We start from the raw sequence: 26,413 nt of genomic DNA, 5'->3' as shown, positions 1-26,413 counted from the left end.
TGAGTAGACGTTTTCCCAAAGACAACATACAAAGACAACATATACCTGGCCAACAGGTACATGAAAGGATGCTCAACATCACTAATCATCAAAGAAATGCAAATCAAAGCCACGATGAGGTATCAACTCATATCTGTTAGAATGACTTTTATCAAAAAGACAAGAAATAACAAGTGTTGGCAGGGATATGGAAAGAAGGAAAACCTTGTATACTCTTGGGGGGAGTGTAAATTGGTACAGCCACTATGGAAGATAGTATGGAGATTCATCAAAAAATTAATAAATAGAACTACCATGTGATCCAGCTATTCCACTTCTGGGTATTTATCCGAAGAAAACAAAAATACTAACTTGAAAAGACACACGCACTCCCATATTCACTGCAGCATTATTTACGATGACCAAGATATGGAAACAACCTAAGTGTTCATTGATGGGTGAATGGATAAAGAAGATGTGGTATATAGCCAAAGAATGCAAAGGTTTGCTGGCATTCACCACCAGCTAGAAGTACAAAAGAATTTCCTCCAAAGCCTTCACACACACACACACACACAAAAAAAAAAAAAAGAAGGAAGATTGATTGATTTTCCTCAGGCCAAAAAAAAAAAAAAGATGTGGGTTGTGTGTGTATAGACACATACATACAAAATCGAGTATTATTCAGCTATAAAAAAGAATGAAATGTTGCCATTTGCAACAATATGGATATGGATGGACCTTGAAGGCATTATACTAACCGAAATAAATCAGAGAAAGACAAATACTGTATGATCTCATATGTGGAATAAAAAAAAAAAACAACAAAAAAAGACCTCATACATAGAACAGATCAGTGGTTGCCAGAGGTGGGAGTGGGAGGCAGGCAAAATTGTTGAGCACGGGGGCAAAAGGTACAAACTTTCAGTTATAAAATAAATAAGTCATAGGGTTGTAGTGTATAGCATGGTGTTGTAGTTATTAATACCATATTGTATATTTGAAGGTTACTAACAAAATACAAGTTAGAAGTTCTCATTTGTTACTATTTATGGTGATGGATGTTAACTAGACTTACTTTGATGATCATTTAGCCCTATGTACAAACATCAGATCATTATGTTGTATACCTGATCTAATATATATGAATTATGTCTCAGCTTTTTTTAAAAAAAAGTGAGTTATTTTTGGCTCCCAGCAAATGGGTCACAGGTGTATAGATCCAAGCTTTCAGTTGAAGCTCTTCTTCTGGAGGTTCAACTGATTTCTCCCTCACTTTGCCTAAAACTTCATTTAAATCAGATTTGAATTCTAAAAGTAAGTGTTCCTGATTCAGTAGCTAGTTAGTGAATATTTATTAGGTGATAGGTAGAATGTAAGAGCTAAGCAACAGTTCTGAGATTGCCAGCAAACAAAACATAAGTATAATTCATTTTAATTCTGTAAGCCATAACCTGGCACTTTCTATGCTGAGAATAAGCAGCTCTTTCAAAGGGAGAAAATATACTTTCATGAGATGGCATTAGAAAATCTTTGTTCTTGGGGCACCTGGGTGGCTCAGTCGGTTAAAAGTCTGACTCTGGATTTGGGCTTAGGCCATGATCTCACAATTCTTGAGTTTCAAGCCCTTTGTGTCAGGCTGTGTGCTGAATGCACAGAGCCTGCTTGGGGTTCTCTGTCTCCCTCCCTCCTCTCTCTGCCCCTCCCCTGCTCGTTCTCTCTCTCTCAAACATTTTTTTAAAAGAGCTTCGTTCTCATAATAGGTGGAAATATAGCAAAATTCAGTATCCACATACCTATCTATCCATATCTCTCTATATAAAATAATATAATTTAAGTTATTTGTGTTTGTTAATTTTTACAGGATAATTTGTTATGCTTCAGTAGACCATAGTTTCTGTAGGTGAGAAATTCAGGAGCAACCTGACTGGGTGGTTTGTCTCAAGATCTTTCATGAGGTTACCCTGAAGATGTGGGTTGGGACTGCAGTCATCTGCAGGTTTGATCGTGACTTAAGGTGCTGCTTCCTAGGTGGTTCATTCACATGGCTGTTGTCAGAATACCTCACTTCCTTCTGCTCTTGGCAGAATACATTGACTTTTCCATAGGACTACCTAAATGATCCCATGATGTAGCAGCTTGCTTTTCCCAGGAAGAGGGAGCTGAGAGAGAGCAAGGAGGAAGCCATAATGCCTTTTATGCCATAATTTTGTTCATTATACATTGTCATTTCTGTCACATTGTATTCAATAGAAACAAGTGTCTAAGTACAACCCACCCTGATAGGGAGCAGATTAGGCTGTGCTTTTTGAAGGGAGAAGTGTTAAAAAAATTTTATCAAAGAATTATTTTTTAATTATTCTACTGTATTATTCTCATAGAGGTTCGATGATGTTACTGAAGTAGGTAGGCTATGTTGCAAAAATAATAAATGTGTTATTTTTAAATATTATACAAGCTTTGTTATTAGTTGATTACTCACTGGAGTAGAAATATGTTGATACCAAAGACAATTCAAGATGTAGGTCTACTGTGTACCGGTATTAGTATATATTGTGTCCATATAGGAATATGAGCACTCATTACTCTGTTTGCCTAAGTTCCTTTCATTCATTACTATTTATATATATATTTTTTTTTTTAAATCACTTAAACTACCACTAGCTTTCATTTAACTTGCCTGAGTATCAGAGTTGGGATTTAGATCCAAGTGTACCCAACACTTAGCCCTCTCTTTTCATTATATTTCCTTATTTCCATCAGAGAAAGGAGCACATGTTTGTTCATTGATTCATTTGTCCAATCATTTACATACATACTGTGTTAGTGCAGTAGAAACAAGCATTTAATAGACCTAGTGTATGCAAGTACAAATAAAATAAGGCCTTTGTCTTTAAAATCACAACTCTTTCAATTCTGCTGTTGGAGGTGTATGTCCTACACGCACGTTTTCCCTTGTATTGTTTTGAAGGTTGTTTTTATTGCCTGTCTATAGCTGCTGGCTTATTAAAATGATAAAGTGATGACTTGTAGGTTAAATAAGATCTAGAATTAATATTTCATTGATTTACTTCTTTAATTCTTAGACAACAACACATTTATATATTTTACTTTATGACAATTAGTAAGAAATATGAATAATTGCATTTGAAATGAATAATCATCACAAATAGAAAGAAGTCATGTGTTACTTATTAAGTGACTAGTACAAGGAGCAAGAGATTAATTCAGCAAAGCAACATCTCTTCAGAGAGAACTCAGAGACAATGTTTCTGATTCACTTAAGATACAAATTTGGGACTAATGATTTAACCATTTTAATCTTGATATACCACTGTGGTTTTTATTTCTTATTATTCATCCTCTCCCCTCTCTGTTCTGCTTTTTTTTTTTTTCTCTCTTTTATACCTTTTTTTATATGGAAATGAGAAAGTATCTACCACTGTTATAGATACATGAGCATGGCTGGTCTTCAATGAAATAGAAATAATTAGTATCTACTAGAGAGACTCTAGTCTACATTCTAGTCATAAGGCATGAATCACTGTTAAAAATGATAATAAAAGAAGCAGAAAACAAGAAACTACAAGAAATTTAGAAGATTATTACAGAGAATACTGAAAGGCTCAAAGTAAAATTGGATGAAATTTACCATCTCATAGAGTGAAAATTAGAAAAGTTTACAGACAAAGGATTAATCTTTGTAGGCCAAATACAGTGAAAATAGCCATTATTAAAAAAGGACATCTTTGAGACAAACTGATATGAGTCTTATTTAAAACAGCCTAATAGTGGCAGTGTAGGAGAAATTATAAAATGGCCTGTCCCTAAAAAAGTCCTTGTGGCATTATAGAATACCATTTATTAAGAAGATATCCTAAATATTCCAGGGAGAAAAATTGGTTTACTTACCAAAAACTGAGAAATAAATTGGCAGAATGGGATGCCATATTGCAACATGGGATGCTGGAAAACCATGCCTTTCAGAGTTAGGAAAAAAATGTTTTTTCTTGAACTATACCCAAAGTCTGAGGGATAGATGAAAATTTTTTCAGACATGCAAGGACCCAAAGTTTACCTCCTTACATAAAATTTCTGAAACAAATACTTGATCTTCTAGTAAAGAGACACACACACACACACACACACACACAAGAACACGGGATTCAAATCAGGGGACTGAGCTCAGAAGTACAGTCAAAAGTTATCACAGCGGGGGTCACAGGCCTTGAAAACAAGTAGATTAAATTTTGTTGGAACACCTTTAGAAAGCAAGTGGAATCACATTAAAGAAAATTATTAAGAAACGGTGATTTTCAGGACGTATGTATTCTTTCCAGTTCCTTTCCTCTCACTATCTGTGATCAGGCTTTTACACCTCCCATTCTACCAAAGTTGCTGTTGTCAGAGATCTTCAGTATCCTCCATGTTGCTAAGTTCAGTGGCCAGTTACAGATCCTTCTTATACTTTATTTCTTAGCATTTGGCACAGTGGATTAGTTCTTCTGTCTGAAGCACTTTCTTCATTTGGCATCCATACTCCTGGATTTTCCTTTTCTTTCCATTGGCCTCTGTCAGCTTTCTGGTACTCCTTTCCTGGTCTCTTAATGTTGGATTGTCTCAAGGCTGTCCTTGAACCTTTTTCCTTCTCCAAGTACACTTAGATGTCCTGTCCAAGTTCATGCCTTTTTGAATGTATCTATATACTGGTAACTCCCCAATTATACTTGCAGCCCAGAATTCTTTTAGTCAACTCCAGGCTTCTACTTAACCTTTTTCTTTCTTTCTTTCTTTCTTTCTTTCTTTCTTTCTTTCTTTCTTTCTTTCTTTTCTTTCTTAAAATTTTTTAATGTTTATTTGTTTTTGAGAGAGGGAGAAAAAGAGAGAAGCAGAGTGTGAGCAGAGGAGGGGCAGAAAGAGAGGAGACACAGAATTTGAAGCATGCTCCTCCAGGCTCTGAGCGGTCAGCACAGAGCCTGATATGGGGCTTGAACCTATGAATGTGAGATCATGACCTGAGCCAAAGTCAGACGCTTAACTGACTGAGCCACCCAGGTGCCCCTCTACTTAACATTTCTGCTTGAATGTCTGATAGATATCTCAGACTTAATACATGTAAAACTGAACTGAAGATACTTTCTCCAAGCCTGCATCTTTCACAAATTTTCCTACTTCATTTAGTTAATGGTAACTGTGTTGTTGTTGTTGTTGTTGTTGTTGTTGTTTTCAGTTGCTCAGGCTATAGAACTTAGAGTCAGCCTCAACTCCTTACCTTCTTTTATAATCTATATCAGAAAACTTTGTTGGCACTTCCTCCACAGTATATTCAGAATCTGCATTTCTCACCACCTCTAGTTTTACCCTGGTCTAAACCACTGTGATCTCTTGCCAATATTATTTCGATAGCTTTGCAAACGGGCTCCTTGCCTTTGACCTTGTTCCCCTTCACTCTATTCAAAATAGAAGCCAGAGTGTTCCTATTAAAACAGAAGTTAGGTAATGTCTGTTCTGTGTTCAGAACTCTTCAATGGTTTTCCAGCTCACTCAGAATAAAACCTACATTTCTTGTGTTAACCTATAAAGGCCTATGTGACCTGTTCCATCTCACCCCCTATCACTCACCCTAATTAATTTTCTAACCTCATCTGTTGCTTTCTGTCTTGTTCATTCCATCCCACACTTCTTGCTATGATCACTTCTGGAAGTTGTCACCTCAGGAACTTTCATTTATTCTGCCCGAAATGTTCTCTCCCTAGGTTTACACATGGCTGTCTCCCTTACCAGGTGTTTGCTCAGATGCTTCCCTCTCAGAGAGATTTTCCCTAACCACCCTATTTTAAATTGCACACCCCCAGCAACCCTTTATTCACTGCTTTCTTTTGCTCCATTGTATTTATTGTCTAACGTATATTTACTTCCTTGTTTTGTTTAGTGTGTGTACCACATACTGTAATTTTAGGAGGGCAGGGATATTTGTCTACTTTGTTCATTTATTTGAAGCCTCAGCACTGAAAATAATGCCGGGAACATAGTAAAATAAAGCTTTATTCTAAAGAAAAGACTTTGGGTGAAATACTTATGAATTTAAATGCATGGTCATCCTTTACGATTGTCATGTACTATATTATGACTGAAGATTCAAGTTATTTCAGATCATTTTTCTTAGTATTAAAACAGTATTAATTAGAGCTTATCTTTTTGCCTCCATGTTAAGAATATTTTTTGGTAAGCTATTCTTTGGTAAGATTGTTGCTAACAGTCTCATTTGGTTCAGACATATTAGAGGATCATAACATGTTGCTGAATTTATAATTTATATGGGAGAATGTGTGTTTGTACTCTGATGTATGTTAATATAGAGCTATCTGTGGTTACACAGATAACAATACAATTAACCTCATTTGCAGAACTATCATCTTCTAATAAGTGGTGGTATAAAATTAGCAATAGCTTCAGTGTTTAAGTAAATAAGCTGTTTAAATAAAAACATAACCCTTACCAAACTTTTAAAAGAGCCTAGGTTGCAACTTTTGAAGTAGTAAATGGATTAATTTCAAACCAGAAGGTCTTTTTATATTTGTTACATGACAAATTTTAGTTTTTCTAATGTAGAATAGGTTCTTATTTGGAATCAAAATATTTGAATAGTTAATTGACTATTGTAAAGAATAAGTATATTATTATTTGCACACATTTTTTATTTTATTTTTAAAATATTTTTTAATATTTATTTTTGAGAGAGAGAGAGCATGTGTGCAAGTGTGCATGGGGGAGGGGCAGAGAGAGAGAGGGAGACATAGAATCTGAAGCAGGCTCCAGGCTCTGAGCTGTCAGCACAGAGCGTGACGCAGGGCTTGAACCCATGAACCGTGAGATCATGACTTGAGCTGAAGTCTGATGCTTAACTGACTGAGCCACCCAGGTGCCCTTGCACACATTAATTTATAATTGTCATAAGCCATTATATATTTTGAAAATACGGTCTGTATTCCTAGGGTTGACTTCTTTTAACAATGCCAGAGCTAAAGAAACTAGCGCTTGATGCAGAAGCAAAGATAGCATAGTGTAGTAGACTCCCAGATAGTTTGGTCACATACTTCAGTCAGCACTTCTTCCAATATATTTGCTTATTTACTTTTAAATTATAAATGTACTGTTAATCATGTCAGTCTTAAGGATGATACATGGTTACAGCAAGAGGTTTTTCAAGAGGAGATGTAACTTTTCAAATAGCTATCTTGATAGTTTTAAGGTTTTTTTGATGGATTGTCAGATCTGATTGTATTTTTCTGATATTACAGGGTTAACACAGTGCTTCACCAGAAGTATTACTTTGTCATTTTTATTTTGTGCTTATATTATTAATATTTTGTTTAATCTGCGGTTTCCTTGTAGGAATCTTCTGCAGCTTATTCGTTGTGTGAATAAAAACTAATTCACATCCATAATTGCACTGAACTGGGCACACAAAAACTGCCATATATGTCACAATATACTGAAAAAGAGCCAGCAGGTAAGCAGAGTGTCTTTGTCAGTCCCTCTACATTAAGGATTTTATATTTTTCTCCCTGGATACCTTAAGTACCATATATGACATGGAATCATGGTCTTTTTTTTTTTAATTAATTAATTTAATATAATTTATTGTCAAGTTGGCTAACATACAGTGTATACAGTGTGCTCCTGGTTTTGGGGGTAGATTCCCGTGATTCATCACTTACATACAACACCCAGTGCTCATTCCAACAAGTGCCCTCTCAATGCCCATCACCCATTTTCCCCTCTCCCCTCCACCATCAACCCTGAGTTTGTTCTCTGTTTTTAAGAGTTTCTTATGGTTTGCCTGCCTTCCTCTCTGTAACTGTTTTCCCCCCTCTCCCATGGTCTTCTGTTTAGTTTCTCAAGTTCCACATATGAGTCAAAACATACGATGATCTGTCTTTCTCTGACTTAATTCACTTAGCATAATACCCTCCATTTGGGATCATGGGCTTATATAAGGCCATTTTTGATCCATTTATTGAATATTTCTAAAGCTTAATTTCTAATTTTTGATATGAAAATAAGTATAAATAAAAATTGTTATATTTTTTGTACCCTCCCTTGGCTTCTGTTGTGCTTTCCGTTTTGGAGACTATTCCTTTGGAGGAGTTGTTAAGGGCACTAGTTCTGGAGTCATACTATTTGATTATTGGACAAGTTACTAAATACTTAATTTTACTCTTAATTTCTTGATTTTTAAAATGAAGTACAGTATCTGCCTCATAAGGCTTTTGAAGGGATTAAATAATATAATGTAAAACTTGATAACTGTATAAATACATGTTTGTTTTTTATTTGTGCTTGGAAGCATTTCTACTTACTTAATGCAGTAAAACAAAAATATGTAACTTTTCCATTAACTGACTATTTCATATACTGTGAGATAAGACTTTGTTTAGGGGTGTCTGGGTGGCTCAGTGAGTTAAGCATCCCAAATGGCGGTTCAAGTCCTGATCTCACAGTTAGTGGGTTAAAGCCCTGCATTGGGCTCTGTGCTGACATCTCAGAGCCTGGAGCCTGCTTCATGTTCTGTGTCTCTCCCTCTCGCTGCCCTTCCGCCACTCATGCTATATCTCTCTCAAAAATAACATTAAAAATTGTTTTCTAAATACTATGTTTAGTTCTTGTATAGTATATGTAAAATATCGTTGATTAAAGAAACTTACACTTTTATATATATATATAGATATGGTAATGTTCTACTTAGTTACAGGTGCTACTGTTTACTACTGTGTATCCCTCAGCTGTCAGAACTTAGTATTTAAATAGTTGTTAAAGTGTTGATGGGTTTTGCTACCATAATGTTTACTGTAGTTTTGAAAGGTGAGGTAGCATGTCTTTGACTTGGCTCATTGCTGTTTTCTTATGGATAATTTTATCTGACCCTAGTCTTTGGGATGTTTTATTATGGTCCAGTTATTTCTTCCTGATAGTACAGATGCCATTTAAAGAAGTTGCATGTTACCTTGGATAGAAATGTATTCACAATTAATGTAATTGTGCAGATGTGCTAATTAATGTAATATGCTAATAATTAATCCAGCAAATATGTGTTAAGCATTTATACATAAGGTACTTTACTTAGATAATTTGGAGGATCATTGTCTAATTCTTAATGAGCTTTTGCAGTATGACTTACGAATTTGGCATATGAAAAATCATTTTGGGTAGGTTATATTATAAAACTCTGAGACATCTTAAAAGTGCCAAACTTTAAAAGCTAATTTGGGGGGTAAAGAGGCCAATTAATTCTCATAACCTGATATTCGTGTTTACACTTACACTGTTAGTAAGGTGCATGTAATGTTCAGTAGCAGATGATCTGGCAAGCAATAGCATATATGTTTAAACATTACCTCTACTGGTCACTGGAGTAAAGGTCATTTCATGCCTCTCTTATTTTTAACTCTGTTTTTCAGTAATGGATCAAGAATCCAGCAAGGCTGCCTGGCCCAAACCAGCAGGAGGATATCAGACAATCACAGGCAGGAGATACGGAAGAAGACATGCATATGTCAGTTTTAAACCATGTATGACCAGGCATGAAAGAAGTTTAGGTCGGGCTGGTGATGACTATGAAGTGTTGGAACTAGATGATGTTCCAAAGGAAAATTCCTCAGGTATGCAACATGGAGTTATAGAAGAGCTATTAATAAGCATGTAGGAATTTATCTTATAATATTAGAAATTATGTGTGGGTTTTATGTGTCTATGAATACAAATATACATATCCTATCAAGAAATTCTATTCTGATATTTTTATTAAATTTAATATGAACAATATATACATTTAAATATGGAAGAAAATAGAATACAGCTAGTTGTTAAAATATAACTGTATCATGACATCCTTCTGCTGTGGAGATTTATTTTTCAATCAAAAACTTTTTAATGTGAACTGAATATATTTTTCTCTGCATATTATGTTTAATAGCTTTCTTGTGTTAATTGTATCCCTAAATAATTTAGCTTGGCTAATTTAATCTCTTAAAACCATTTTATGAAATACAAGTGTCGAGTAATAGTTATTTAATTAAAATCTCTTATTCAGTAGTTTGAAAAAGTATTTTGCAGTGGGTGCCTTGGTGGTTCAGTCAGTTAAGCATCACTTCAGCTCAGGTCACAATCTCATGGTTCGTGGGTTTGAGCCCCACATTGGGCTCCACGCTACTTGGGATTCTCTCTCTTTTCCTCTCTCTCTGCCCTTCCCCAACTCATGCTTTCTCTGACTCTCAAAAAGTAAATAAATAAGCTTAAAAAAAAAAAAAAAGTACTTTGAAGATATCCAGGTAGTAATTACACATCTTTGGACTAGAGTATAGTCTTCTGGTCTTGAGAAAATTTGGTAATTGTAAATTATTTTTACTGTCATTTATAAGTAAGAATCTGAATTATTAGTTAATGAGTTCACTCTGTTAAAGAAGCCTTTCTGTGATATGACAAGACTGCCCTTTTATAAATTTTTATTCCAGCAAATCTCAGATGTCTTCATTATTTATTATTACATTAGTAGTGATAAAAGATAGGCTTAAAGTGATTTATGAAACAAATCTGATTTTATTCTTTTCTCAAGATTCTGACAAACTATGGCAGAGTCAACATGTTGATTTTTTTGTTGTTTTGCAATCATAGCTGTAACATAATTTAAGGGTAACTCATTATAGGTGTATTAAAAAATCCATTTTGGGGTAGAAATCTAATATATCTAGAGACTGAGATATAATTTTCTGAATTGACATCAAACACAATAGAGTTTCATTTCTGTTAGATGTGTAACCTGTTCCTTTATCTATCAAAAGTACTTGTGAAGTTTTTTTACTTGCACATAATAAAAGAAATGAAGTTTGAATTGTGCACCTTAACAACTAGAAGGGCACATTGGTTACCCTATGACTTGACTTATGCCTCTCACTGTGTAGTTTTTCAGTAGCCTCTCCTTTTAATGTCTTTTACAGAATGTTTTAGGTATCAGCAGTTAGCTAAAAGACTTCCAAAAGACATCTGAGAGAGGATATTGAATGGCTATACAATGGCATAAATGAACTCATAGGGTGACCAGTGGGCGCTCTCAGTTAAGTTCAGGGGCATAGAAGTACCTGTCAGAAATTCACTCATATTCAAGTGAGTAATGATTGGCATAATATCTATTTAAATAGTCATTATTAAATAAAATTGTATCTAAAATTAATGTTTCCAAAAATGTTTTCTTTGTTCTCTATGAAGGTTCCAGTCCATCGGATCAAGTTCATTCTTCTTTACCCAACGGCCCTTTGTTTGAAAAAAGTGAAACAGAAATTCCCATTTGTGATACAACATTAAATCAAACCATTGAGAGCAGTCCATCCTTTGCTGCAGTACATCATAGTGAGGAAGGCAGGGAGACTTTAGGAAGCAGTACAAATCTTCATAATCACCCTGAGGGAGAATATACTCCAGAAGCTTGTGATGCTTCAAGTGTACAAAATGGAATTTCATTGGTTCATACTGACTCTTACGACCCAGATGGTACACACAGAGAGGCCAATGACTGTCTTCAGCTTTCTGCAGAAGTTGTGGAAGGTGGTGGATATCAGGAAGCACTGAGCAATACAGTATTTGAATTGGCAAATGGAGAGGTAGAGGCATACACTGGTCTTTCACCACCAGTTCCCTCTTTTAACTGTGAAGTAAGAGATGAATTTGAAGAGTTAGATTCAGCACCGTTAGTCAAAAGTTCTACTGGTGATACTGAGTTTGTCAATCAGAGCAATCAGGAATTTCAGAGCTCCTCTTCTGAAGATGACGTTGTTAGAAAGAAACAAGAAAATAATACTAGCCAGGAGAGTCAGAGAGAAAATGCAACTGAAGATTCAGTGTGTGCTCCTGGGCATATTTGCAGTGAACAAAATACTAGTGATAAGAACAAGAACCAGGGAAGTTCTCCTGAACAGGTAGTGAGACCCAAAGTTAGGAAATTGATAAGTTCAAGCCAGGTGGACCAAGAAACAGGTTTTAATAGGCATGAGGCTAAACAAAGAAGTGTTCAGAGGTGGAGGGAGGCTTTGGAAGTTGAGGAAAATGGCTCAGATGACCTCTTAATAAAATGTGATGACTACGATGGAGAACATGACTGCATGTTCTTGGATCCACCTTACTCAAGAGTTACACACAGGGAAACAGAACATAACCAAATTACAGCAGAAAGTGGAGCCACAGCAGGAAGGCAAGAAGTTGTGGATAACACCTTTTGGAATGGTTGTGGAGATTATTACCAACTGTATGACAAAGATGAAGATAGGTAAGATTTCATGCAGTGCTTTGTCAGATTGCATAATAAGCAAGGTGGTTTATTTCTGGTACCATTATGTTTGATGGATGGGCTCTGACATGGTCAGGGAATTAGATATTTTGACTTAGCAAATATGCCTATTTACTGAATGCTAACCATACATGCAAACTACTGGTTAGTTTTTCACAGAAACTTTCTTTGAAGCATTTTAGGAGTTCATAGAAATTGTAAGTTCAGATAATGATAATTAGTTATTACAAAGGATACAGATACTAATTATTTTAGTTCATAGTGTTCCAGCTAATAAAATGCAGGGAAACATTTATTGTATTTTAAAAAAAATTATGTTAACCCATTCTGGGTTTAAAAAGTAAGATCACAGCAAATTTTGATAATATTGGATTAACTTTGTTAATATTTATTAATGTCACCTGTTTCTCTGTTCCTCCTGTTGCTCCTTTTGTCACTTGTGTTTTTTTGTTTGTTTGTTTTCACCTATTTTTATTTAGCATTTGATTTTTGGTCACAACTCTATGTGGTGTATATTATTATTTGCCCTGTTTATAGATGAGGAAACTGAAGCACAAGAGAGTTAATTTCTCAAGGTCACAAAGCTAGTAAATTTTGGAGCTGGAATTTGCATATCTGCTTACTGCCCAATCCAAACTTACAGTTTTTAAGAGAACATACAACCTTTCTTAAAATAAGCATTCTGGTTCTTCTTACATAGAATCCTTTTTTCCCCCCAAACTGTAAGACCATAGAAAGAAGAGAGAAATGGAAAATTTCTTTGTCCATCTTCTTTTCATTACCCTAGAGTCCAAACTTTCACATAACCTTTTGAGCTAGTTGTAACTGCCTATGCTCAGTTACAGTGCTGTTTCACGATTTTATTAACTTGTAGAAATACGATTACTTTATTTTCAACTAGAAAGTACTACAAAAGAAGTTTTTCCTTTTGAATATGAATACATTTTATATATTTTATTTCACATCATAAAATTAATAAAATATATCTGGTTTCTTTGGGCAGATGGATAAAGCTTCTATAATACAGTGTAAGTGACTTGTAGAAACAAATGAAACGTAATTTCAACTGTCTTTTTAAGTTTGTAAACTTCAAGGGTTGGCAGACAATATTTATATAACCTACTATTTTTTAAGCTTAAGGTAAAATGAGTTAAGAACTTTGGCCTAACTTAATTCTGTTTTTTCAGTTAAGGTCCACAAAATTCTTAAAATGGAAATTGACAACAAAACCTAAATTGGTGTTAATTTGGTGCAGATCTGGATCTGAACTAACATAAGGCCTTTTTTTGAAGCAGTCATAACAGTTTGCTGCAGAAATATCAAAGTGTTTGATTACTGAGTTTTTGACTTGGACCCCACTGGGAATTATTAAGTAGTATTTGTAAATCTCGGAGAAAAAGAATCTGAATTCCAAAACATACTCAGTCCTAAGATTTTTGGATTTGATTGTAAACCTTTGGTATACCTCTAGATTACTATTGAAAAAAATAATAACATCAATTTTTAATCTTAGATAACTTACCTTTTTGAAAGTATAAGATTTTTTTCCCACAGTTACATTTCTGCTTTCCTGAAGGAACTAATTTATATGGCCATTCCTTCATCATTGGCACCACTGATCAAAAATAATAAAAACCTCTTTTTTGTGTGTGCGTTTTATAGTCAGGCCTAATGTCATCTAATTCAGTTGATGAAATTTTTGCATTGCAACCTCAAGAGTAATTTTCTTGGCTCTTGGTTTTGAAGTTGTTGGTTTTTGTTTTTTGGGTTTTTTTTTTTTGTTTTTTTGTTTTTTTTTTCTGGTCAGTAGCATTAGCATTTTATTTGCCTGGAATGACGGTTGGACTTTTAACAGTTATAGGGTATTGTTTTAGTATGTTTATTTATAATTTGTCTCCTTAAGTGATATGTCAATATTCTAAACAATGATAGGTCTTTACGAACAATATACAGATGAGAAAAACACAGTTAATGGAAACTTTTTTTTCTTTTGACTTTTTAGTACTATATTGACTTAAAGAGCCTGAAGTTAGGGTGTGCTTAAAAGATGGAACTAATTTTGGAGCAATCTTTTCTTTTTTTCTCCATTTATTTTTGAGAGACAGCGTGAGTGAGGCAGGGGCAGAGAGAGAGAGACACAGAATCCGAAGCAGGCTCGAGGCTCTAAGCTGTCAGCACAGAGCCCAACACAGGGCTTGAACCCACGAACTGCAAGATCATGACCCGAGCCAAAGTTGGACGCTTAACTGACTGAGCCACCCAGGCACCTCTTTGTAAAAAAATTTTTTAATGTGTATTTATTTTTGAGAGAGAGAGAGAAACTGAGCATGAGCGGGCGATGGGCAGAGAGAGTCAGAGACACAGAATCTGAAGCAAGCTCCAGACTGAGCTGTCAGCACAGAGCCTGATGTGGGGCTCGAGCCCAGGAACCTTGAGATCATGACCTGAGCTGAAGTGGGATGCTTAACTGACTGAAGCACCCAGGCACCCCTGGGGGCAATCTTTAAGACACATTGAAATACCAGAAATACTTAGGGGTTTTTGTTTTGTTTTTGTTTTTTGAAAACTACCATCACAAGAATAACTTCTCAAGGAAAATGGCTCTACATTTGCATCTGCAAGCCTTGAGATATGATTAGGACCTCACTTCAGTAGTCTGGACAATTTTGAGGAGTAATTCTATTTCTGTGCTACTGTTTCCAGTTCCTCTACTCTCAGCTCCCTGCAAAGGATCACAATTACCAGAATGCCTTTTAATATGGTTTCAGATAAAGGTTGAAGTTTAATAACCATACATTCCAACTTAGTTTCATTTTGCCACTTGTTCATCTACTAGATGTTTTACTATACTTTGGCTGAGTTCTATAATAGCAGATTGCAAAAATGGGGAAATAGTGATTCTACAATAAGTGTCTTGAGAAGGAAAGTATAAACATCCTTTCCCTTGAGTCTGTAAGATTCTTTCTGAGTTTTCTCTGCTTTGTAAAACTTAAAGATGCTTTACTTGAAAAATTTTTTTGCCATGTTTGTATTATAATAGCTGCAAATAGAACCCTCTTATCCAGAACATAACTAAAATCACTGTGACGTTTTTAGTTATAGGAATTTTAGCCACTTTTAAAAAATACAGTTCAAAAATATGTATAGCTCATACTTTCTTTAAAAGTGAAAAGTATTTGAATGAATGCATGATCCATTTCTTCCTGAAAACTTTTAAATGATCACTTAATCATACCTGAAACATTACACTTTATGGAATAAACATTGCAGCTGGTAGAATTGCTCTGAGCTGTTTGATAGTAACTGAACACCACCTTATTAAATTAGAATTGTGAGGGGAATTTTAATAGGCAGTATGTAATTACCAGACTTGGAATTAGACCAAAGAGCTAAGGTTAACATCCTGCTCTTTTGAAATATACCCTGAGAACTTTAATGACTGTTTGAGGACAAGATCTTGAGTTTAAAAGAACCTTTTAACCATGCCAGCACATTTTAACCTTGGACCTAACTGTTTGAAGGAAGAGGCATGCCATCCGCTGACTATTTCTTATACCACTTGAGGTTTCTTTCAGAGCTTTTGACATTGAATAAAAGTTAAAAACCTTACCTGAGATAAAAATGTCAGGACAACTTTTTGTTATTGATGATGTTGGGAAAATAAAAGGAATATTTGCCAATTAGTTGATTTCAGTTTGATATATTCAAAAAGGATTTATTGAAATCTTTCTAAATGTCAGACTTTGTCCCAGGTACTCTGTAAATGTAAATTATAATGATCCCCGTTCCCTGGCTGTTCACCAGCCTTATGAGGAAGACAGAATATACAGATAATTATCATGAGACTGAATTAAGTTTCTTTCCTCTTCTATATAAGTTAGTTGAGAGCCATGAAGAAGGAGCTCCTTTGATATCCATGTATTCCCAACAAATGAAGCAACTATGAGCAGCCAAAGCAAAGATCTGAAAGCATATGCTTTAACATTTTAGCTTTTTTTTTTTTTTAACGTTTATTTATTTTTGAGACAGAGAGAGACAAAGCACGAATGGGGGAGGGGCAGAGAGAGGGAGACACAGAATCTGAAACAGGCTCCAGGCTCTGAGCTGTCAGCACAGAGCCCGACGCGGGGCTCGAACTCACGGGCCGCGAGATCATGACCTGGGCCGAAGTCGGACGCTTAACCGACTGAGCCACCCAGGCGCCCCACATTTTAGCTTTTTATCTTGTTTCCAAGTTCATGAAAGTTAGAAAGAGTATATTAGGCATAAATAGCTTTGTTCCTCAGGCATTTTAAGGGGTTATAGATTACAATATTCTGATGTTTAGGGAAAAGACCGGAAAATTGTAAAAGGCAGGCACAATTCAGAAAGAACCATCTGGACTTTGCTAAATTAAGCAGCCTTATGGATTTGAACAACTACCATTTGTATCACTGTATTGTAACAGTTCACTGTTAATAGGGGTAAGATGTCCCAGACTGCTTAGATTATGTTCAGTATACTGTCTGAAAATGCAGATATGATGTATCTTAACATAATGTCCATCCAGAGTATTTTCAATAAAATTCAAAAGGTGGTTTTGATCCTCAGATAACAAAATTATCTAAAATTCACTTTTCTCTTAGCTTCTATATAGTTGATTTTTTATCGATGTGAAAATGCCAGGGAAGACTAACAAACCAGTTCCTTGGGGGATTTGAGGAATAAGAGCTTGCTTTTGGATGCTTTTACTTCTATATCTTATTTCTACTTAAGATTTATACTACATAAATTATTTTGTCTAGAAATCATATGTAATTGTATCCAATATGTGAAAAGAGGTGGGTTTTTTGTTCACAGTTGAATGTGTGAAATGTAACATTTGAGTAAGTTAATAGTTGTCTGCTTTTGAATACAGCTCTAAATGCTAATAGGAGACAATCCTATTGAAAAACTGTATAAAAATCAAAGTGGTACTTGAGAATTTAAAAATGTTTAACTAATTTGCATTTATATTCCAGGACAAGGGTTCTCACTATTCCATGATTGTTTTGTGCTATTTATTCTGTTGCTTATTCTCCTTGAAAAGTTATTTTTAAATCTTTTCTCTTTCTGCTTTCAGTTCCATATACTCCTGTCACCCTTAGTAGATAACTTTGTTTCTTGCTTTCTTAGAGATAGTAAAAAAATTAAATCTGAACTTTCTTGTTTTCCTCTTCTCCATATTACGATGTTAGTATCCATTTCTGTTTTTAATTTTTTCTTCAGTGAAGGGTGGTGACTTTTCTCATTCTGCATCTGTAGTCATATCTGACCCCTGAATTTATTATTCTTATGCCAAAGTTGCTTCCTTCTACCACATTCTGTAATTTTTCTAAATCCTGAGGGGGAAACCTTTACTTGATTTTGCTTTTCCTTTAACCAGTTGCCTGTTTGTTTTCTTTTCCATTGTTGAATTCTCAGAATAAATGTCCTATACCCACTCTATTTCTGCACTCTGCACTTTTAAATGCATTGAAATCTTAACTCCTAGTAGGATCTGTATATTCTATAATGTGAACAGTGACCTCCTGTTTCTCGAATCCAATTGACTTTTCTTTGTACCATTTTTTGTTTTTTTGTTTGTTTGTTTTACTTTAGTGCTACTACTGAGCAATTTGCTCACCCTTTCCTGCTCCATGATATCTCTTCCATTTACCTGTGTTTGGTTTTTCTTTGCTGTGTCTTCGCTGGATGGACCACAGGGGTCTGCAAATATTTTAGGCTTTGTGGACCGAAAGGCAAAATCAAGGGTATTATACAGGTATTTCTATAACCACTTAAAAATGCAACAAAACAAAATAAAAACATTCTTAGCTTCCAGGCCACTAAAAAACAGACAGGTGGCCAGATTTGGCTCGTGGGTCAGGGCATAGTTTGCTGACCCCTGGTATAAAGAGGCACTAAAACTAAAGTTGATTGGGTGACCAGAAAGCTGATATTTCCATTCAGTAAGACAAACCAAGGATTTAGAGTAGATTTTCTGCGGTAGAGAAGAAAGAAAAATGGTGGTGTGCTGTTGGAAATCCAATTGAAATGTCGAAGCACACAGCTTGTATAATAAAGTAACTGTCACCTTTATTAAATGTTTACCATTTTCCAAAAATTGTGCTAAACATTTTATCTACATTGTTCACTTAAATACCTTTGTAGATCTGGAAAGGAAATATAGCATTTAAATTAAAAAAATATTAAAAATGATTTGCTAACAGTTATTGATGGGTTATCATTTATCAGACACTGTTAAAACATTGTGTGTATATTAACTCATTTGCTTTTTATATGAACTCAGGGAGTTATTAGATACTACTATCAAATTCACCTGATGTGTGAGGTGATAAAGGCACAGAAAAGTTAAGTAATGTCACAGCTTTAGTAAGTGGTGTATTCACAACCAGGCAGACTGAATCCAGAACCTGTGTCCTCAACTACTGAACCTCAAGACACAGCATTAGTGGACACCTGGAGCAAAAATTGTGAGGGCAGTAGGCAGATGGCTGAATTTTGTGAAATACTGCTTTAGGAAAAAAGTGAAGGATTTGGAGTAATTTGATATAAATTGAAGCAATAGCGATAATTCAGAATACATTTTTAAATTTTTTTTTTTAACATTTATTTATTTTTGAGAGAAAGAGACAAAGTGCAAGCAGGGGTAGGGGCAGAGAGAGAGGGAGACACAGAATCCGAACCAGGCTCTCAGCTGTCAGCATAGAGCCCAACTCGGGGCTCGAACTCACAAACTGTGAGGTCATGACCTGAGCCAAAGTTGGATGCTTAACTGACTGAGCCACCGAGGCGCCCCAGAATGCATCTTTTAAGTGAGTTGAGTGAGATTAAACTTAGGGACAACGATTAACAATTGACTGTCTAGGTGTAGGTTTAGAGGAAAATAACTTGAGCCAGGGTTTTTAGGAGAAATGGAGAAAAAGGAGTCATTTTACAGAAGGAATGGAAAATAAAAAGGACTTAAACATGGGGTTTTGTGAGGAGTCAAAGACCTGTGATTTTCAGCTTGGGAGTAGGGAAATACCCTTAGAAAGAAACTCAAGAAAGGAGTTACCTGTCAGATGAGTTTTGCTTTATAACTTTTGAAAAGAAGGGTGAAAATCTAAAAATGTTTGGTGCACAGTTAGTGATTATGAAAGCCAAGTGGTCAGGGCTGAGGATATATTAAAAGTTAGTTACTTAGAGGTGAAGGTTATGTATAATGAGTAGTAATAATACAGGCCAGGGATCTGCAGACTTTTTTCCTAAAAGACCAGATAGTAAATATTTTAGATTTTGCTAAGAGGCAAAATTAAAGATAAAGTTGTAAAAAAAAAATTGTAACTCACTGACCATAAAAAAACAGGTAGAAGGACCAAATTTGTCTGAAAGGCTATGTCACCAGTCTGTGACATAGGCTTCTTAAATATATTGACTATTGATCATAAGCATGCTTTTTATATTAAAATTTGTAAATACTCCATCAGTTATTTCATTAAGCAAAAAAAAAAAAAATATTACAAACTTTTTAGGTGTTGTTTTTCTGGACAGGATCATAAAATGTTTAAAATATGAGGTTTTTGTTTAAGTAAAATTGCTATAAATTAATAAATTTTAGCTGAATTGTTAAAGATGTCAAAATTGGAGCTAGTAATTTAGCTTTAAAGATGACAGTCTAAGGAGCGCCTGGTTGGCTCAGTCAGTTAAGCCTCGGACTTCAGCTCAGGTCATGATCTCAAGGTTTATTTAATAGTTCATGAGTTGGAGCCCTGCATCAGGCTCTGTGCTGTCCGTGCAGAGCCCACTTCAGATCCTCTATCTCCCCCTCTGTCTACCCCTGCCTGGCTTGCACTCTCTCACTCTCTCAAAAATAAATATACATTAAAACAAAAAAGAGCTTACCCCTGATGTTTTGGGGTGCCTGGATGGCCATTCGGTTGAGCATCCAACTTCGCCTCATGTCATGATCTCACGGTTTGTGAGTTCCTGCCCCGCATCAGGCTCTGTGCTGACAGAGCCAGGAGCCTGCTTGAGATTCTGTGTCTCCCTCTTCTCTCTGCCCCTCCCCCATTTGTGCTCTGTCTCTTTCAAAAATAAATAAACATTAAAAAAATTTTTTTAAATAAAATTGAGAGGTTTCATAGGCCAGGAAACTTCATTCAGAAAGTCTTTTTGAACTATTTTCTATGTTAAATTTTTATACTGGAGCAAGTATAGAACTGATTTATTTGATCTTAGATTGTTTTTTGGGTTAGAGAAAATTTTACAAAATATAAGCAATTGGGCTTCTATCCAACTGAAAGAACACCTTTTACTTGCTATGCCAGAGCTATGTAAAATTCCTTCTCGAGAACGTGACCTGCTGCCCATCATTTACTGACAATTGGAAGTTGATTTTTTTTTTTTTTTTACTTCTAACTCCTCAGAGCTTACATTACTGCCGCTTTTTCTTAATAGCATCTTGATCTCCTGGATTCATCTGTTCAGAGAAGGAGGAACTCATTAGACTAGTTAATATATCAATAATATAACCATTAGTAATTTATCATCATAAAGAAAAGGTAATTTCTTACCGATTATCACTTCTTTCAGAAACTAAAATTTATTAATTTTTTGTTTCTCAAAAATCAAGGCACAAAGGGAAGTTTTTAAGGGGATTCTTGACCAGAATGGTTGATACGGTTGGAAGGGGCATTTAAGATTTATTTTCACCATTAATAATATTTTAACCTTTGTAGTACAAGATGACTAGTACTTAAAGAGTCATTAAATGAAACCAAATTAACCAAAGTTAAATACAACCAAGTCATTTTCTGAGGTTCTTCATTAACCCTGTTATCATCCCTTTGGTTCCTTATCTAAATGTTCTCTTGAATTGAAATTTATTTTGTGTTCATAGTCCTACCAAAGGACTTCAGTAAAGATTTGTCTCTGCTGCTTTTTATGAATTTGAATTTCCTTTTAAAATCTTGTGTAAAAAAGGAAGGAACAAATAGTTAAGCTTTTAAAAGATGGTAATAGAAATTTGTTCATAGAGGATAGGATTTCCATTGTCAATATGTAATTAGTGAGTTGTTTTAGTCAGGTCAGATGAGTAATAAATCTATTATTATTTATTCCAGAGCATTTAATTTATGGTTGCCAAATTATATTTAAATTTTTATTTAGAAATATGTCTAATAAATGAAGAACTTCTATCTAAGCAACATGGAATTACTTACTTTAGTGAAGAAAATCATAAATCGATAATTCTGTAACTTGCCATGTGCTATATTCATTTGAAAAAGTTACATTCTGCTGAATGTATTTATTTTTAAAATATTTTTTAAATTGAATTAGCACCTGATGAATCGTGTGGCATCAGTCATCCACTCGATACCACGATGTCTTCAAATGGTAAATGCACATATAATGACGATTATAATGACAATTTATTTTCTTTCTGTTCTGAATTTGCAGTTCAGAATGCAGTGATGGAGAGTGGTCTGCTTCTTTGCCTCATCGATTTTCTGGTACTGAAAAAGATCAGTCGTCAAGTGATGAAAGCTGGGAGACTTTGCCAGGAAAAGATGAGAATGAACCTGAACTACAGAGTGATAGCAGTGGTCCTGAAGAAGAAAACCAAGAATTATCTCTACAGGAAGGGTATGTTTTGTTTAACAGTGAGGTTTATTTATATGTATTGTACAAGAATGGTATACGTCACTTCCAAATGTTGGATATGCTGTTGATCCCATATACAAGCCCTATGTAGGACCAGTAAGTCCTACTGAGTTTTTTCATTATGCTTTTGGTGTTTTGTTTGTTTGTTTGTTTGTTTTAGTGTTTATTTTTCAGAAAGAGAGAGAGTGTGAGCGGGGGAGGGACAAAGAGAGAGGGAGACACAGAATCTGAGGCAGACTGCAGGCGCTGAGCTGTCAGCACAGAGACTGACATGGGGCTTGAACCCACGAACCGTGAGATCAATGCACCCCAGTGCTTTTGGTGTTTTACAAAGAACAATTAAATTGAAAATTTTAGTAATTTAATTATCTTTTATTGAGATACAGTATACATTTCTACTTTGCTTTAAAGAAAATTAGGGCATTTAAAAGATTCTTTTGGTTGAGTTAGGTATGAGTTTAGAGCTGCCGTTGCCAAACAATGGAGAAAGGGCAGCCTCAAGATGGAAATTGGTGATTTATTCACAGAAACAGAGAAAGTTACAAATGTTGAGGTTTTAATATTTGCCTAATCGCATCAGATGGTATTTCTGAAATCAGTGATTGATGGTAAACACCTTTGTCTTTTCTTGGTTTTAATGAGAATGCTCTACTACAGGGGTTGTCAGACTTACACTGTGAAGGGCTGCATGGTGTTTTCAGTTCATATGCCAGTGTCTTATTGCAGCTACTCATCTCCAGTGTTGTAGTGTGAAAGTAGTCATAGACAATATGTAAATGAATGAGTGTGGCTGTCTTCCAGTAGAATTTTATTTATAAAAACAGGTGGCAGGCTGGAAATAACCCATGGGTTCACAACCCTTGCTCTAATATTTCCCAAGTAAGAATGATTCTGGCTTTTAGGTTGATTTTATACACACACACACACACACACACACACACACACACACAATTGTTTTCTTCTAAATCACACTAAGGAAATATCCCCTGTTACTATTTTATAGGTTTCTAGCAAGAATGTTTGTTAAATTTTATTAAAGTTTTTTTAGTGTCAGTGGAAATGATCATAGTGATTTTTCACCTTTGACCTAATGATCATGAGGAATTATTTTATTATTAGATTTCCTAATAGCCACTTACCCTTGCTTCTTGACATAAACATGATCATATAGTCATGAAATGTTTGAGCTGCTGGATTCTGCTTGCTAATATTTGACATAGGATTTTTATGTTGAGATTCATATGTGCAGATTGTCTCATTTTTTGTCTCAAAAACAGTTTAATACTTGCTTTGCTAAAACAATGTGTGCTTTTTTTTTTAACCCTTTGATGTTTAGCTTATTTATTCCTTTAAAGGTTGTTTAAAAATTTAAACAGCTTATTCTTTTAAAGGTTGTTGGTATTGTGAAACCTTGGCTTTGTGTTTTCTGAGGTAGTTTGTCTTTGTTAATTTAAATTTTTTTTCCTGATAATTGGTTGGTTCTAATTTTTAGTCTCTCATGGAATCTGTTTTGGTAAATGGGTTTTCTTAACTCTTTCAACTTGGACTAATGGTAAAGTTTGTTCTCAAAGGTTTAAGTTTCCAGCTTGAAATTAATTCTGTAAGAAATAAAATACATTAGAAAATCTGTAAAGAAAGAAGTTTACAAACATAATTGATATTGACAGTGATTGAAATGGTGTTTATTTTTCTTTTCTGATTTTATGTTTGATCTTCTTGAATCACTATTAGTTTACTATTAGTAGATTTTTTATATATAATTTGTGATACAATTATTCATTCAACATATATTTATTGAGCATTTAATATGTACCAAGCATTGTGCTGGATCCCATGATTATATCCATGAACAAGACAAACTAAGATTCCCTCCTGAAGCTCAAAATGTGGTGGGAGACGCAGATATTAAACAAAATACAAACATGCTAAATTATAAACTGCGATGGTTACGGTAAAGGAAAGCAAACCTTGTGTCAGAGAAGGTAACTGGTAGGGCCTACATTAATTAGAGTGGCCATGGGCTACTTATCTCAGGAACTGACTTTTGAGCTGGGCTCTAAAAGATGAGAATTAGTGGTTGAGGAAGAGCTCTCTAGGCATAAGGAAAGGTAAGAGCAGAGATACTGAAAATGAAAAGGCTTGCCATGTATGAAGGTAGTGGGACTGAAGTGAATGAGTGAAAGGAAGAGTGACATGAGATGAGGTGCGCAGATACCAAACTATGCAGGATAGATAGCCTCTGGAATTTATTCATAGAGCAGGGAGATTTTAAGTGAAGAGTTAATTGTCACACATTTATATAAGATCACTCTAGTTGCTTTGTGGAGATTGAAGTACAAAAGAGGGGAAGGTTGGCCTAGGGTATTAGACTGGGGGATGGTAGTGAGGATTAAAAAAAGTAAACAAGTTTGAGCATGTTTTTGAGTGATCAATAATAAGGTAGATTGGGTGTGAGATGAGGGAGAGTGAGCAATCAGTTATGGCAGGTTTTCTTGGTTTGAGCCTTAGGTAGTTATTACTGTACTGACTGAGATGAGAAGGTGTGGGAGAGGAATGGGAAGTAAAAACTTTTTTTGAAAGTTTTAAGTGCTATTTAGACATACAGTGTAGATGGTAAGTAGACACTTTGATATTTAAGTTTAAAAGATCCTGGACTGTAATTAGATATAGATAGATATAGAGATATATAGAGATTGAGATAGAGATATATAGATATGTGATGTGGAGGTCATCAACTACTTGCACTGATACCCTACAGTAATAAAGCCCAGTAATTCATTAAAAAAAAATAGAAGTTGGGGTGCCTGGGTGGCTCATTTGGTTGGGTGTCTAATGCTTGGTTTCTACTCAAGTCATGATCTCAAGGTTCAGGAGATCAAGCCCCTCATTGGGCTCTGCACTGACAGCACATAGCCTGCTTGGGATTCTCTCTCTTTCTCTCTCTCTCTGTCTCTTTCTCTCTCTGCTCCTCCCCTGCTCTTTCTCTCTCTCTCAAAATAAATACACTTAAAAAAAAAAAGTAAAAGTGAGGGGACAGAACTAAACAGTGGACAGCAATGGTATTTAAGTTGAAAGGGGAAAGATCAAAGTTGAATTGTATTGTTTGGGAGAGGGTTCAAAGTTAACTTTTGACATAAGAATAAAGAGTATATGTACTAGAGACCTGTAGAGGAGGAAAAAAGGAATTAAGACATGGAAAAAGATATTTACAGTCAATCCAAATAAAAGTAAAGAAAGAGAAAAAATCATTAAAACGGGGAAAAAAAAGAAATGGTAAAAGTAATATGGAACAAGTCCTGTAATAAATATAATTGCCTAATCTCTGCTTATAAAAATCAAAGCTTCAAATCAGTTGGAATTTTTTTAAGTTAAATGTGTTTTACAAAAGATGAACTTAAAGCATAGGTATACAGACTGAAAATAAAAGGATAGACAGTGGTATTTCAAGCAAATGCAAACTAAACAAAAACGGAACAGTTACATTAGCATTAGCAAAGTAGACTTCATTATTGACGAGAATGAGGGGTCAGTATGTAGTAAGTCCAGTTTACCAGTAAAATGTAACAGTTTTAAATTTGAATGCATCTAATAAAATAGACTCAAAATATGTAAGTCAAAATGTAACGAAACTGGAGAATATTGACAAATTTACTATCATTTTGGGAAACTTTTTAATACTTTTCTCAACTGCCTGTAATTCATGGATATAAGAACTTCATCCGTCTTTAGCAGATTTGAACAACTGATTTAAGCCCGGTTTAATGAACAGTCCAGTTTATGGAATATACAAACACACAAAAACTGAGCATGGACTAGGCTGCAGAGCACAGGTTAACACATTTCAAAGAATCAATATCCTACAGACCAGCAAAAATATAAAAAATTTAAAAATCCATGCATTTAAAATTATTCATCCTTCTAAATTACCAGTAAAAAACAAAAAAGAAATTACAATTGAAGTCTAAAATGCTCATAACTTACCGGTTTTGAGAATGCCACCAATCAGAATTTGACGGATTGGAGTGAAATTGGTAAAGGGAAATTTATCTTTACAAAATACGTACATTAGAAAAGAAGAAAACTTGAAAATGGAGAAGCCATGCATTTAACTTAAAATGGAAAAGAAACATTAAAATAAGGAAAATAAGGGAATAAAAATTAGAATTAGGAAAGATAAAAGCAAAACTCAATAAGTTAGAAAACAGGATAGAGAGGATCAAAGAAATCAGAAGGTGATACTTTGAAAAGATTAAGAAAAATAGGCAATCCACTTGGATAGTGAACAAGAAAATAAAGGCAAGGCACAAATAGATAATACATATAGAAGTGTATACAGCCACGAAGTGTATACAGCCACAAGTACATTAAAGATTGGATAGACTAAGAATAGTACTATGAACTTTGTAGCAGTAAATTTGAAAGCTTAGA

The 26,413-nt window shown here is 34.9% G+C and overlaps 1 protein-coding gene across 1 annotated transcript in view; it reads left to right on the top strand.

The window, feature by feature from the left end:
• PJA2 (praja ring finger ubiquitin ligase 2) overlaps positions 1–26,413 on the top strand; it is a 68,949-nt gene that overhangs the window by 10,954 nt on the left and 31,582 nt on the right. The window contains exons 2-5 of the mRNA XM_042944853.1: positions 7,375–7,492; positions 9,441–9,641; positions 11,245–12,298; positions 21,782–21,967. Of these exons, the coding sequence (XP_042800787.1) occupies positions 7,462–7,492; positions 9,441–9,641; positions 11,245–12,298; positions 21,782–21,967 (1,472 nt within the window). The 5' untranslated portion in view covers positions 7,375–7,461. The remainder of the gene's footprint in view (positions 1–7,374; positions 7,493–9,440; positions 9,642–11,244; positions 12,299–21,781; positions 21,968–26,413) is intronic.

Source organism: Panthera leo, chromosome A1, assembly GCF_018350215.1.
Source record: "Panthera leo isolate Ple1 chromosome A1, P.leo_Ple1_pat1.1, whole genome shotgun sequence".
In the NCBI taxonomy this organism is placed as follows: Eukaryota; Metazoa; Chordata; class Mammalia; order Carnivora; family Felidae; genus Panthera; species Panthera leo.
Note: the sequence above shows the minus strand (reverse complement) of the source record. Positions and strands in the feature narration are given on the sequence as shown.